This window comes from Cantharellus anzutake, assembly GCF_015039405.1.
Source record: "Cantharellus anzutake strain C23 chromosome Unknown EI90scaffold_13, whole genome shotgun sequence".
NCBI lineage: Eukaryota > Fungi > Basidiomycota > Agaricomycetes > Cantharellales > Hydnaceae > Cantharellus > Cantharellus anzutake.
In genome coordinates, this window is record NW_024066963.1 from 895,449 (window position 1) to 908,870 (window position 13,422).

Here is a 13,422-nt window from a genome sequence, read left to right on the forward strand (position 1 = left end):
GGAAATGTTATATTTTCATCACCTCCGTTTGAAACTTGTGATGACCAGAGTTGGGACAGAAGATTGCAACATTGAAGCCGCAATCTTGGACCCACCCAAAGACCCTTCAGGGAGGAGCATGCTGACACTCACCAACATAGTCCCTGAAGAAGGAAGTTTGAGAAGCATAACCGAGGAAGAGCCCTTCCTTGATTCCGTGAGGAAAGGCTACGACAAGCAATCTGCTTGGCATGGTATATTGGAGAACCCATTGTGCTTCCCCAAATTCAAGGTCTCCAATGGCCTTATCTCAAAATTGAATGAGTCAGGTGCACCACATCTGGTCCTCCCAGACGTCATTCACAAAGGGGAGAGGGCGACTGGTATTGCCATTGAGCATGCACATGAGATCCTAGGGCACCTAGGATCCCATAAAACCCTAGAATACCTGTGCCGCTATTACTGGTGGTCGACTATGGTCCGCAATGTGGAGAGGTACATCTCCACATGCGAAAAATGCCGAACCACCAAACGAATGATGCAGAGGAAGTCTGGGCTGCTGCACCAGCTGCCCATACCGGAGACCCCTTGGTCTTCAATCTCAATGAACTGTGTCGGTCCATTTCCATCAAGTTTGGACTATAACTACCTATGGGTAGTTATGTGTCGCCTAACTTCACAGGTACATCTGATACCTGTGAAGACAACAACCAATGCCTTGGAACTCGCATACAAGTTCCTCAAGGGCATTGTTCATCTACACAGATTACCAAAGTCAATAGTGTCCGATAGGGACACTAAGTTCACATCCAGATTCTGGACGGAACTACACAGACTCTTGGGGATTCGTCTGAAGATGACCACTGCCTTTCATCCCAAAGGCGATGGTCAAGCTGAATGGATGATCCAGAGCATGATCCAGATCATTTGTGCTGCAGTCAGACCCGATCAGTGTGATTGGGTCCTAAAACTGCCTCTTACCTGTTGGAATTTGTACACGTGGTCTCAGGAACCTTAATGCATAAAATATGGACATTCTGGGAGTCGAACCGCAGAGCCCTGCATAGGTACCTTGAGTGTGTTACCATTACACTAAATGCCCACATTAGGCGGAGGTGGTTTCTAACATTACCGAGTTTGCAATAAACTCGAGTGTTAACAAGTCAATGGGGTATGCCCCCTTCGAGCTTATTTACGGGATTATGCCATGTATGGTGGTAGAAGTACCACCTGTGCTAGATAATCTCCAGGGAGCTCAAAACTCGATTAAAAGAGTTGTGTAGAACAGGCCATCCAGTTGAATAAGCTCAGGCAACCAGACTTGCCTAAGCTGAAAGTTGGTGACCTTGCCTACCTTTCGACTAAAAACCTGAACCTTCCTAAGGGACGAGCCAAGAAGCTCCTCCCTAAGTTTGTTGGACCATATGAAATCCTCGAAGTATTCAAGGATTCATCTAACTATACCCTCAAGCTCCCACCAGAGCTTGTGAGTCAGGGAATATTCCCCAAATTTCATGTTTCTCATCTGGCCCCTCATGAGCCAAATGATCCATTACTGTTCCTGGGATGGGCTGCCCAAGTATTCTGTGACTTTGACAACGATCCTGAACAGGAATATCAGGTTCAAGAGATTTTGGACCATGCATGGGACACACACAATAGCCTGTGGTTCCGTGTTAAATGGGGCCTCGGAGATCTCACTTGGGAACCCCTGTCTCACTGTGACGAACTCGCTGCATTGGACAACTATCTAATGTTACATGGTGTTGATGCAGTTGAGAAATTAAACAGGGAAAGCTGCTTTCCCTCACCTCCTATATGAAATGCCACCTCAGCATCTCGTCCCCATCATTCCTGATGGCCTGCCCACTTGGGAATGGTCCTGTGGCCATCAGAAGGCCGTTTATGGCATTAGTTGCCATAAGTGGAAATTGCTTCCGTGGGTTCGTTAATATTCCCACGCATGAAAATTGCTCCTTCTTATCTCCTGCCATCATGCCTGATCTGACAAAGACTTCTGACGTTGGTCGCGGGCCAAGCCCATGCCCCTCTAACAATGCCATGGACGCTGATGTGTCCATGCTGTCCCTTGACTCACCTCATCAGCCGTTAATGCCTGGCATTGACGAGCTAGACTCTGTACTCCCCTGGATTCACGACCAGCAGACCCAGTGCCTATTCTGGCCATATCAGGCCAGTTGCCCCCTGCCACAGGTGAGTTTACTCAGTCCCAAGTCAACTATTCATCGAATGAGCCCCAATACATGGGGCAAAACTATGCCCCAGAAATGATGGTGCCTATGCAGGCGCCACCATACCCAATATTTGCCCCAGGCATGTGGGGGTATAATCCCCACATGCAGCAAGAGCCGGTGAGACTGCCCATTGCAGCCTCAAATGACTCAATACTAGGCAACCTTCTTAAGCAAGCCAACAGGTCCGCCTCTTGGAAGGCGAATTCTTCCAATCTTGCAATGAAGCCAATAACCTCAGAAACGAGAATAAAGAATTATGGGAGAATTTCCACAGGCTTGAGATCAAGAACGTTTGTCTCGATCTTGAGTTGAGAAACTCTTCCCATCACCAATCGTGGCTCTGAGACAAGTGTGACAACCTCGAAAAACAGATCGATCACATGGAAAAGGACGCTAATGCCTATGAGGGCTCTCGCCCTCGTAAGATCCCCCACATGTCAAGAGTAGGTATGCCACCTGTACTGTCTCAACACAGCCAGCATAGGGCACCAGTGGTCCCTATGTCTGTTTCGAATGTGGAGGCACATAACCACACTGCGAGACCTCCTGTCCCAACAAGGGTAAGGGTTCCTCTTGCTGGCCTCATGGATGGCCATTATGGTCACCATGCGGCTCCCATTCCTCCCCCAGGGCCTCAAGGGCCCTCATCTTCTTTTGGTGCCATGATGGCACCTCCTCCTCCCCAACCCAGTGAGGTGCCTAACTTAGTCCCAGAGGGGTATTCATGGTTCGCTGAGGCGAATCGCTCTCCTGCTGCTGGGACCTGGAGAAATGTCCCTATCCCAGGCACATTTTCCAGGGTGACTTCCGCTTTGGTGTCACTATCAGTGGCCAAAACTGGCCTGTGTCGGACAGTCATAACCGCTGCCAAAAGCGGTGGAATGACTGGGTTCACCCGTTCTTGAACTCGATTGAAGGGTTCAAGTTCATGGTGGACTTAAAATGGCTCGACCATGGAATGAGGAATGGGTTCAGCAGCGCTTCACTGGAGGCTCATCAACTTCATGGTCGATTCTTTGACATTAAGTTCGTGAATGGACAGAACGTGTCCACCACAACTCAATGGACGTTTTGGGGATCGTCCCCAAAATTTCGAAAATACTAACGAGGCAGGGAAGAAGTATCTTCTTTGCTGCCTCTGGAAACACTACCACTCAGAAGCGGCACAAATAGTGAAGGCGACTAGTGCCACTGCATACAACCTTTCCAGGTTGCAGGTAAGTGACCCTAGTTCTACCATTTTGGGACCCCCCCAGGTTCTGCCTCCTCACTACACAACAGTGGATAATAATCCACCGTTGCCATATTCGCAGGTAATAGAACCCACCCCACCCCATAACCCTGTCCCCCACACTGAGGGAATGTTGGTGGACAATGGTGTGGTAGAAGAGGCCCCAAGGCCGAGACATTTCCCGGCGGCCCAACAGATGCAGGCCCCCTCTGCTGGAATGCAGTGGCGGGCCCATCGAGAGGGCCCCAGGCTAGTGGGTCCATGCCCACCCGAAAGGGCAAAGCCAAGAAGGACTGATGTCCCCTTGGTAACCCCTGTCTACACTCAATGAGTGGGATGGGGTGTTTCTTGTCCAACGAGCAGACAAGGTCTAACAACCTTGGCTGCCTAGCTTAACTTCTGCGAGAGTGTTGAAGGTCTGACCACCTTTGTGTCAGGGATGCGTCCGGGGTCGAGAGGGCCCGGGGGTAATGTCTGGCACTGAGGCCGTTGCGGGGTGTGGAGCAGGCGTGCGTACTGGCGGGCCCGATCCAGGACAGTGGTCCCTGGCCACTCAGACTGAAGTGGAGAATGTGAGAAGAAGGTTACTTCTTCGGTTCCCACTTCAGGTACATTTATGTACATGCGGCTTGAGTCACATGACAGGTGCCACGTCATCCTCGGAGGCAGCCGCAGGCATCCGGGTGTCCCTGTGGGGGATCCTGAGAGCGTCCGCTGCATGCGCGCGTGCTGGGCACAGCAGGAAGCTGTCTGGGGTGTGTGGGCCGGACGGGTCAATAGTACATCGATACAAAGGAAGGTGGTCTGTGTAGATAGAAAGAAATAAACAGGAAGAGGAAGATGAGAAGAATGAAATAAAGAAAGGGGAAAGAAGAGGGAGGAAGGAGGGGGGAGGGGGATAGACAGTGGGGAGCGGGTGTGGTGTGGCCGGGTGGGTCCGGGTGGACCCGGGTCAGGCGGGTGTGCCCTGACACTTTGTTGCCTTCTATACTTGTTCCAGGAGGCTGGGGTTTAACCACCTCTGCCCAATTATTCTTGTTCAATTGAGTAACTGGGGCCTAACCACCCTGGCTACCACCCTTCTCCTCGCTGAGTGTCTCAGGTCTAACCACCTGTGAGGCCTGCAACTCTGACGCAGAGTGAATTGAGGTCTAACCGCCTCTGTCACCTGTGCCTTGGCATCCACAAAGAGAAACTGGGGTCTAACCACCTCTGTTTCCTTGTGTCTATTGTTAATTACCTTCTTGTCTAATGCATGTTTGTCGCATTTCTTGTTAAATTTTGTATATCTTTATTTCTTGTTCACAATAGAATATTTTTTTTTTGATTCTCATTTGCGATATTGAATATCGCAAGGGAGGAGAGTGTAAGGACTTACAATGTGTACCCACACATTGTCTGTCCTTTCCATACTTCACATCAAGCATGACTGCAGTCACGCTTCAGTAACATAAACAACCTGTATAATATTAAGCCACATTACATCATGTAAATACACATATATAAGATGCATGGGTAGGAGGAAAGGCTCCTCAGCCTTTACTCCCCTGTTAACAATATAGCTCATTAAAGCGTATTTGTGTGACAGACTGGGAGTGTGAGGCACTTATAACCACATGCTTACAGTGGCCAACCATGTAGCCACAGACACCCAAGATAACCTGGATGAGACCACCCACCCCTGCTTTCACTTGCGACTGAGAGTTGCGCACGCATGCAAGCGCCTTTTTTGGATTCACAACAGAGAATGAGCACAAGAGGGAATGGATGCTGCTGGTGAGGGTGCCCAATCCCTGCTATGGCCGCTTAGGCATGCGGCATAGAGGGAGGGTTGTGTATCCCAGCTGCATCAAGGACCCGACTGTCAGGGCACACCTGCCTGACCCAGCCCCACCTGGCCCCACTCCACCCGGTACCCCGCCACCCAGTCTTCCCCTACCTCCTCCCCCCTTCTTCTTTCTTTCTTCCTCCATTCCACTCTCTCTTTACTTATCTCACCTTCTCTTTATTTTCTCTTTATTCTACACGGACGACCTTTCCGTGTATCAATGTACCATTGACCCACCTGCAGTGCGCTCACGACACGCCCAGCCCGGGCGCCTCGGGTGACCCCCGCTATGTCCAGCTCGCGCGTTCACAGTGGACGCCCTCGGGATCCCCCACAGGGACACCCGGGTGACTACAGCTGTATGCGAGGATGACGTGGCACCCGTCATCTGACCTAAGCCGCATGTATATAAACACACCTGAAGTGGGAACCGAAGAAGTAGCCTTCTTCTCACCCTTTTAATAATAATAACACCCTTTTCCACTTCAGTCTAAGTGGCCAGGGACTGCCTCCTGAGCCGGGCCCGCCAGTACGCACGCCCGCTCCACACCCCGCGAGGCTTCTAGTGTCGGGCGTCTCACCCGGGCCTCCTCTACCCCGGATGCATCCCTGACACCGACTCCCTGCGGTGCCAGGCACCCAGGAGAGAGTTTGACATTAGGATTTTGATGGAGGATGGACATGAGAGGGGGAGGATAGGAGCTGATGAAGGAGCCCAAGGTCCCCTGCTGTGACCGCTTGGGAATGTGGCACAGAGGGAGGGTGGTGCTCAAGTAACCCCATGGTCCATGCACCCGGACTCCCCAGTGCACAAGATGCACTCGGAGGAGAGTTGTTTCTCACACACGACCCTGCATGGCCCGGTATCGGGCCTGATTAACTTTACTGCACACCTGCTACCCACCCCAAATTTTTTTCCCTTTCCATATTCTCCCCATCCACCCGAAGAGGAGCCCAGCATCCTAGGCAACGAACCACCATGTGCAGAGGAGGGAGGAGGGGGGGTTTTTGAGGTTTAGCCACTTCAGGGCGAAGTGGCATTAGAGGGAGGGTGGGAGCAGGGTGTAGACCCTGCCGGATCCCCTGGGACTCTCCCACTATCGCCACTACCTTGGCACTACCACACCCCCAACCCCACATACCTGGAGGAGCGCAGCCTGGAGGTCAGAGTGCAGGCATGCAGACAAATGGCCCAGAGGTCAAGTGCTGCACGACCACCCTCCATACCCGAAGCGGGCACAGCCCTGAGGCCACATCAGGAAATTGTCGTGGTCAACTTTGGACACTTCTGATGATCCTGTTGCTTCTAATACAATGAAACTGGCCGAATTGACCAATTTCCCAAAGCATTTTAGTAAAGGTGTCATGTTTCAATTCAGTTCAGAAGTGAACTCAATTGTTTTCAAACCATTTGAAGTGAAACCCTGAGGACCTTTTGCTGATGTGGACGTGATCACAGGGATGACATGACTGCAGCCATTGGGGCATCATGGGATGATGAGGGATGCAGGCTGGAGGTTGCCAAGTCACGAGCAGACAATGGAGGGTGCTGAAGGACCCAAATTTTTTTCGGGCAAGTCTTAGGGGAGTGCCACATATGCGGTGATGGACAACTAGTTTAATTTTTTTAACTTAGAACAGTTCTAACCACCTGAGGGACAGGTTACCTGGGGACTAGGGCCACTTTGGGGCGAAGTGGCTTAGAGGGAGGGTGATGTCAGGCACATACCCTGACTTAGCCCGGACCCGGACCTGTGTCCGGACCTGCTCCACTTCCCACATGTGCTTCCCATGCCACATGATCCATGCGCTGCATGCTCCGGTCCCCGGATCCTACCTTCATGTGACTTCCGGGTATCCCCGGAAGTTTTCACCATATTGGGGCCACTGTGGGAAAGTGAGAAGTTAACCTTCTTCTCACTTTCTTACCCACAGTAGTCATGCCCTGAGATGGGCTGTGTTTACAGGCTGGACTGTGGACTGTAGAGAGGGGTCATGGGGACCCGGGTCCGTCCCCTGACAGATTTGGCAATGTCCCCAATATTTTTTCACTGCCCATGCTGCTTCTTGCCCATCAAGACCCCTTTGATATGTGTCCATATAGCGGAGTGTGTCAGAGACTGGAGCGAGATGAAGGAGTTGTCTCTGTGGTGGAGGGCTTCAGCCTCAGTGACTCAGACCAGGAGCATTGTGCCAAGTTACACATCCGTACCCTAATTTACTTACTGGCAACGAGAACTAAAGGGGGATCAACTCTAGTCGATTTTATCACTGGGGTGTAACCTATGTACAAGTTAAGTGTATATAGTTACAGCGAGGGTGGGCCTGTGAATAGTGGGGCTGAGCAGAGTGGAGCTAATGGAGTTAAACATTAGCCAATTGAATATTACCGATGAGTCGGAGTTAGCGGAGTGGCAGGTGATAACCCAGAAATGGAAAGGAGGGATAGGCCCAAAGGTGGACTTGCAGGGCAAGCAAGTGAATTGCCCAGTGGGGGCAGGAGTGCACTAGCAGACATCGGAGCTGTCCAGAAGCCTTCAGGGCTCCATACTTAGGGAGGTGTAAGTAATATATTGAAAAGAGGGGGTGGTGACCATCGAGGGAGGCAGAGGTGATTGCAGAATACGGGGGCTCCGAGGTTAGTGAAGAAGGAGCAGAGGTAATCCAGAAGGACTGGAGGTAGTAGAAGACGATGGCCATGGATGGATATGACAGAGTGAGCGGTTTGCAAACCTGAGAATAATCAGCAATTTTAATCCTGAAATTCCACTGAGTACATACCTCCAGATTGAGAGTAAAGACACCGAGTCCAACGCATTTTTGGCATTAATCTCCACATCTCCAATCTTTGATGATGGGGAAGATTCATGATAAACCTGCTTTGCATATCCCCAGACTTGTTCAATAAAATTCAGTTCACAGTGGAACTTAGGGAGAAAAAGCACATCAAAACCAGCTGCTTTTCAATGGGTTTCAAGAAGGGTTTTGATGTTGATGAAATCATTGGAGTGAAAAAGAATATTGTGGCAGCAGCATTGGCTTGCACTGGCTTGGCACTTGAATTTCTTGCATTGGGCACGCAAGTGAGTTGTGTCATAGCCCTGCTCAGTAAGGATCTGGGCCATGCCTTTGAAATACCCAGGATACTGTGGGTGGTCATCAGGGTAATAAAGTTGCTGTGATTGCCCATTGAACATCGTATCAGCCATGTCTTGGTAGTCATGCAGGGTGTCATATCCATCCCCAGCCATCAACTTCCACTCCCTCCGGACTACCTCCGCTCCTTCTTCACTAACCTCAGAGCCCCCGTATTCCACAATCACCTCAGTATCCCTTGATGGTCACCACCCCCTCTTTTCAATTTATTACCTACGCCTCCCTAAGTACAGAGCCCCAAATTCCACCTTCAGGCCTATCCCTTCTTTCTGTTTCTGGGTTATTTCCTACCATTCCGTTAACCCCATAACCAGACTTGTCGGTAATATTCAATCAGCTAATGTTTAAACCCGTTAGCTCCACTCCACTCAGCTCCACCATTTGCGGGCCTGCCCTCATTGTAACTATATATACTCAACTTGTACATAGGTTACACAAATCGACTAGAGTTTACCCCCCCTTCAGTTCTGGTTGCCAGTTTAGTAAGTTAGGGCACGGACATGTTACTTGGCACAGCGCTCCTGGCATAAGTTGCTGAGGCCGAAGCCCTCCACCACGGAGACATTCCTTCGTCTTGACCTGGTCTCTGACATGGGGCTTTCCATCTGGACCATAAATGATTGAGCCACTATCGTCATGCAAGGCAACAGGAACTCCCCATGGCTTGGGATTTCTTGGGATCTTGACAGCTGATAATGCATCGTCAGCACACTTAGAATGAGTCTGAGCATTGTCAAAGACAAAAACATGTTTGTCGTTCGGGTAGCATGCCTGTAATATCTCCATGGCCTGTGATGCTTGCTGAATCACATCATCATTAGTGAAATATCCATCTTTGTTCTTTCCCGGCTTCAGAGTAACTGTCATATCCATACAATCCCGACCTCTGCTCCGGGCTCCTGGAACTCCAAACCTGACTTCTGGAGCCCTACTTCCCTTCTGTCACCTTCTCCTTGCCGACTCCCAAGAGGTTATCCCACCTCCGGCTCCAACACCACCTTCAGTCCGACTCTGGAACATTCCAGGTCCAACCTCAACCTCAACACCTCCCAGACGAGCACACAACACCTATGCTCCTGACTCCGGACCTCTGCTCCAGAATCCCATTTGTGTCTCCATCTCCGGAACCTCCGGTCTTAGCTCCGACCTCGGACTTTGACCCCACCTCCACTTATACCCATTGTATTGGTTACCTCATTCCATTTAATTATGTTTGCCAATATTCCAGAGTTTAACTTCCAAGTTCGGACTTTCCGGACTTATGTTGGACCTTGCAACTATTGCATTGCTCCATTCAATTCCGCTATACTCCCTCATTCCTATTTGGGCTGCTGCTTCCTTTCTATTCAGTCAGTCAGCCATTCCCCACTCCCATCCTCCTTCCTTCCTCCTTGGGCCTTGGCCCTTCACTCCTCCTTTGGGAAACACCATTGAGTCAAACCCTTGACCCTCGGTTTTGTTCCTCTTTCCAGCTCCCTTTGTCTCCTTTCGGAGTACCCTCGCTCCTTTTGATTCTGGACCCCTCCTTATATACAATGTACATAGTAACTTGTAACCTCAGTCCGAAATTGACCTGAATTCCTCCCAAGAGACTTTCCCTCTGCTAGATCCGAGGGACCCCCAGGACAACCAGCAATGGCACAGCGCTCCACCTGAGTCGCTGAGGCTGAGGTCCTTCCACACTAAGTCTCCGATTCCACTCTGAAGTCGTCCGAATCCGCCCATTCTAACAGACTTAGAGTACTTCAGGTTCTTGCCCAATTTCGCATTCTGCTTGGAGGAGTCAGGTGAGGTAGCTCGATCTCTCAGACAGTGCGACAACTTGCCCTTGCGCTCCCAATATCGTCCATCGATATCTTGGGCAAGAGAGCACATGTCATGCAGCAAGCATGGCTTACCATAACAAGTGATCTCATCCTTGATCCTATCTGGCAACCATTGTAGAAATGGTGCCTCAAGGCAACCTCACCATATCTGGATAACTGTGAAGCATTGTGATTAAACTTGACGATGTACTTGGCAATTCTGTGATTATCCGACATGGTCAGGGTACTTAGACGACGTTCAGCATCACCAAATGGGTCATGTGGGCCAAAGTTCTCTTCGAGTTCTCGGACGAAGAGAGTCGTCCATCCAACGTGGACAGTGACGTGGGTTATCATGAAGAAGTTCAGGCTTGAACCAACTCAGAGCAATCCCCTTGAGGAATGATGTGGTGTAGATGACTTTGGTACGCTCGTTGACAAACACTTGGGGGCGGTTCTGGAAGTTGAGTTCACACTGAACAAGGAAGGTATGGAGTTTCTGAGGGTCAGTACCGTCAAATTGGTCAGGCTCACGAAGCTTCGTCCTATGGCTGGGGTCTGGAGGTTGATGAGCAGCAGTGGTTGAGCGGGCCAGGGCAGCAATAGCGTCCATAACTGGGCCAACACATGGCTACCGGGGTCATCTGGCAGCTGATCCTCAGGCAGATCATCACCACCGTCATCACCACCACCACCATCACTGTCACCACCACCGTTACCACAGTTGGGTGGGGCATCTGGCAGGTCTAGAGGATTAGTGGGATCAGGATGTGGAGTAGGGTTACAAGAAGCTTCAGGGTCATAGTCATCAGCTTGGCTGTCCAGATCGACATCTCTCTCAACAGCAGCCGCCTCATCATGGTCTTGGAATATGGAATGACGAAATCAACAGGAGGGTGCAGGAGTGGAGGAGGAGGTAGGGTTGTCACAGTCAGCCATAAAGCTTTGGAATGGCAGACATTCAGAAGGGTCTAGGTCATGTCTGCGCAACAGTTCTTCAAGCATACCGAGACCTGGAAGCCTAGAAGAACCAGGTTCAGTGCACGTCTGTGAATGGGTCTGATAAGCTCTAGACATAGTTCAGTGAAACAATGATAGAGCAAGGAAAGAACGTAAGAGCGATTTGAGTTCATATATACTGTCAGGAACATGTCAGGCGCGTATCTGGGTGACCCGCAAGGCATATGAAGTTGTCTGGGCTCGTAAGGTCGGAGGGGCAGGACTTTAGCTTCAGTGACTTGGGTGGAGCGCTGCACTTTGTTCTTACGTTGGTGTCCCAATTTCAGACAGAAGCCTTACGATGAGGAGAAGAGTCTAGAGGGAGAATCCAAGTCGATATACGAACTGAGGTACATCCAGTGTAACCTACACACGTTATAAACACAAGTAACTAAATAGGACCGGTGTAAGCGTTGTTTAGGTTGAGTGAGTGAGTGATCTCGTGATAGTCAGGTTTTGCCTTACACTCCCAGTCCACTGAAGTACACTGTATGAAGCTGTATTTATCAATGGGGGGGTAAAAGGCTGGGAAAGCCTTTACCCCCCTTGCATGTAGGTTAAATACAATATTGTATATACATGCGATAGTTGTGGCTTGGGACCGCATGGTAGAAATGAAGGGTTTGGGAATAGAAGTGTTGTGTCAGGTACAAACCCGATGCGATAAATAAAGAATGAAGAATGAATAAGGTTGGCCGCAAGTATGCGGCCTATATCCCTTACACTCTCCTCCCTTGCGATATTAATATCACACAGGCAGGTATAACAAGAAGTTGTCAAGAAATTAATATAAAGTGGGGAATGGCGATTAAGCCATTCCCCTCAAAATTTTTTACAAGAATTATTCAAGAAAGAATTTAAAAACGATAGCTGTTAGGCCTTGACGAAACCGTTATTATGATGGTTTCAGGATTAAGTGAAAGTAGAGGCTGTTAGGCCTCCATGGGTCTGTTGTTTCGACAGACCAAAGAAAAGATATAAAGCAGAGGCTGTTAGGCCTCCACAGGTCTGTTGTTTTGACAGACCAAAGAAATATATATAAAGTAGAGGCCGTTAGGCCTCCACCGACCTGCTGTTTCGGCGGATTAGAGGAACTAAGGAAGTGAAGGCTGTCACGCCTTCACACAACTGTTATTATGACGGTCCAGAGAATGGGGTGGAGAGCAAAGCAAAGGCTGTTAGGCCTTTGCAGGACCGTTGTTACGACGGTCCCAGAGCAGAAAGCAAAAAAAAAAAAACGATGAATGAGGTGGTTAGGCCTCAGCGGTACGAATGACACACCAGAGTGGATGATAGAATGGGGGGTGATTAACCCCTCTTAAATGAGGCACATATACCTCGACGAAGAGAAGGTGATTAAACCTTCTTGGAGGAAGGGCCAGCGGTAGCTGAAATGGCAGCATTAGAAAGGTCCGAAGGACCAGCAACAGCGGCCTCGGTCTCAGACCAGATCACAGTGGGGAAACGACGTTCAGGAAGAGGGGCAGCCTCGTCGACTGACCCTGTAGTCGCCTTGCCATCACTCTTCATATCCTCGTCCTTGTCAGGGATAGGCAGTGGGGTGGGAGGGCACACAGCGGCAGGTAGATGGCCATAGTTGCCATCCATTAATTGAGAGAGAGAGAAACCCACATCTTTTGTGGAGGCGTGGGTGGAGCTGGTTCAGGCATGAAGTGCCCTGACCACGATGGAGGGGGAGGAGGTACAGGGTAGTCGCTCACATTTCCGAGAATTTGAAGGCAGTCATATTGGCCACCCTACAAGCCCTTGCCTCGTTGGAGGGATGATGCCTCCACAACGACAGCAGGATGTACTTCATCCCTGCCTCATTGGGAATTTTGGGAGTCCTTTGGACGTACCCATACCTCTTGTCGAAGTCATCCACAGAAGGATTCCTTCTGTCCTCGAATTTTAGCTCAAAGTAACGAGCATGAAGGTCACTGTCACGACCATGCATCCCGGCCCATTAGCCGCCCGTCCCGATGCTGCCCGAGCCTATTCCCGCTGTGCGAGCGCGAGCGCGAGCCCCGACCTCAGCCCTATCCTCCCTGAGGGCCCCCTGCTCACTCCCCCACTTGCCCCTAGGCTCCCCTACACTTGGCCGACTCCCACACAGCCACACCGACCTCCCTGCCCCGAGTCCGCCTCCGGTACTGACCTAGCGTGACT

General features: G+C 50.4%; 2 protein-coding genes and 1 non-coding gene across 3 annotated transcripts; 1 reads left to right on the plus strand and 2 right to left on the minus strand.

Annotated features, from left to right (window-relative positions):
* Positions 1-1,008: 1,008 nt before the first annotated feature.
* Positions 1,009-1,081, minus strand: EI90DRAFT_t89. Its single transcript has one exon. It is a non-coding gene; the product is annotated as a tRNA-Tyr (tRNA).
* A 1,162-nt stretch (positions 1,082-2,243) lies between these two features.
* On the plus strand, positions 2,244-3,139 carry EI90DRAFT_3014649 (uncharacterized protein; the record flags this gene model as incomplete). The annotated part of the gene is made up of 2 exons (XM_039056804.1): positions 2,244-2,416; positions 2,710-3,139. The coding sequence occupies 2 exons, from the start codon at positions 2,244-2,246 to the stop codon at positions 3,137-3,139; spliced, it is 603 nt and encodes a 200-aa protein (XP_038918620.1).
* Positions 3,140-12,609: 9,470 nt separating this feature from the next.
* On the minus strand, positions 12,610-13,210 carry EI90DRAFT_3120483 (uncharacterized protein; the record flags this gene model as incomplete). The annotated part of the gene is made up of 2 exons (XM_039063315.1): positions 12,610-12,910; positions 12,975-13,210. 2 exons carry the CDS (start codon positions 13,208-13,210, stop codon positions 12,610-12,612), a joined length of 537 nt encoding a protein of 178 aa, XP_038918621.1.
* Between the last annotated feature and the right edge of the window lie 212 nt (positions 13,211-13,422).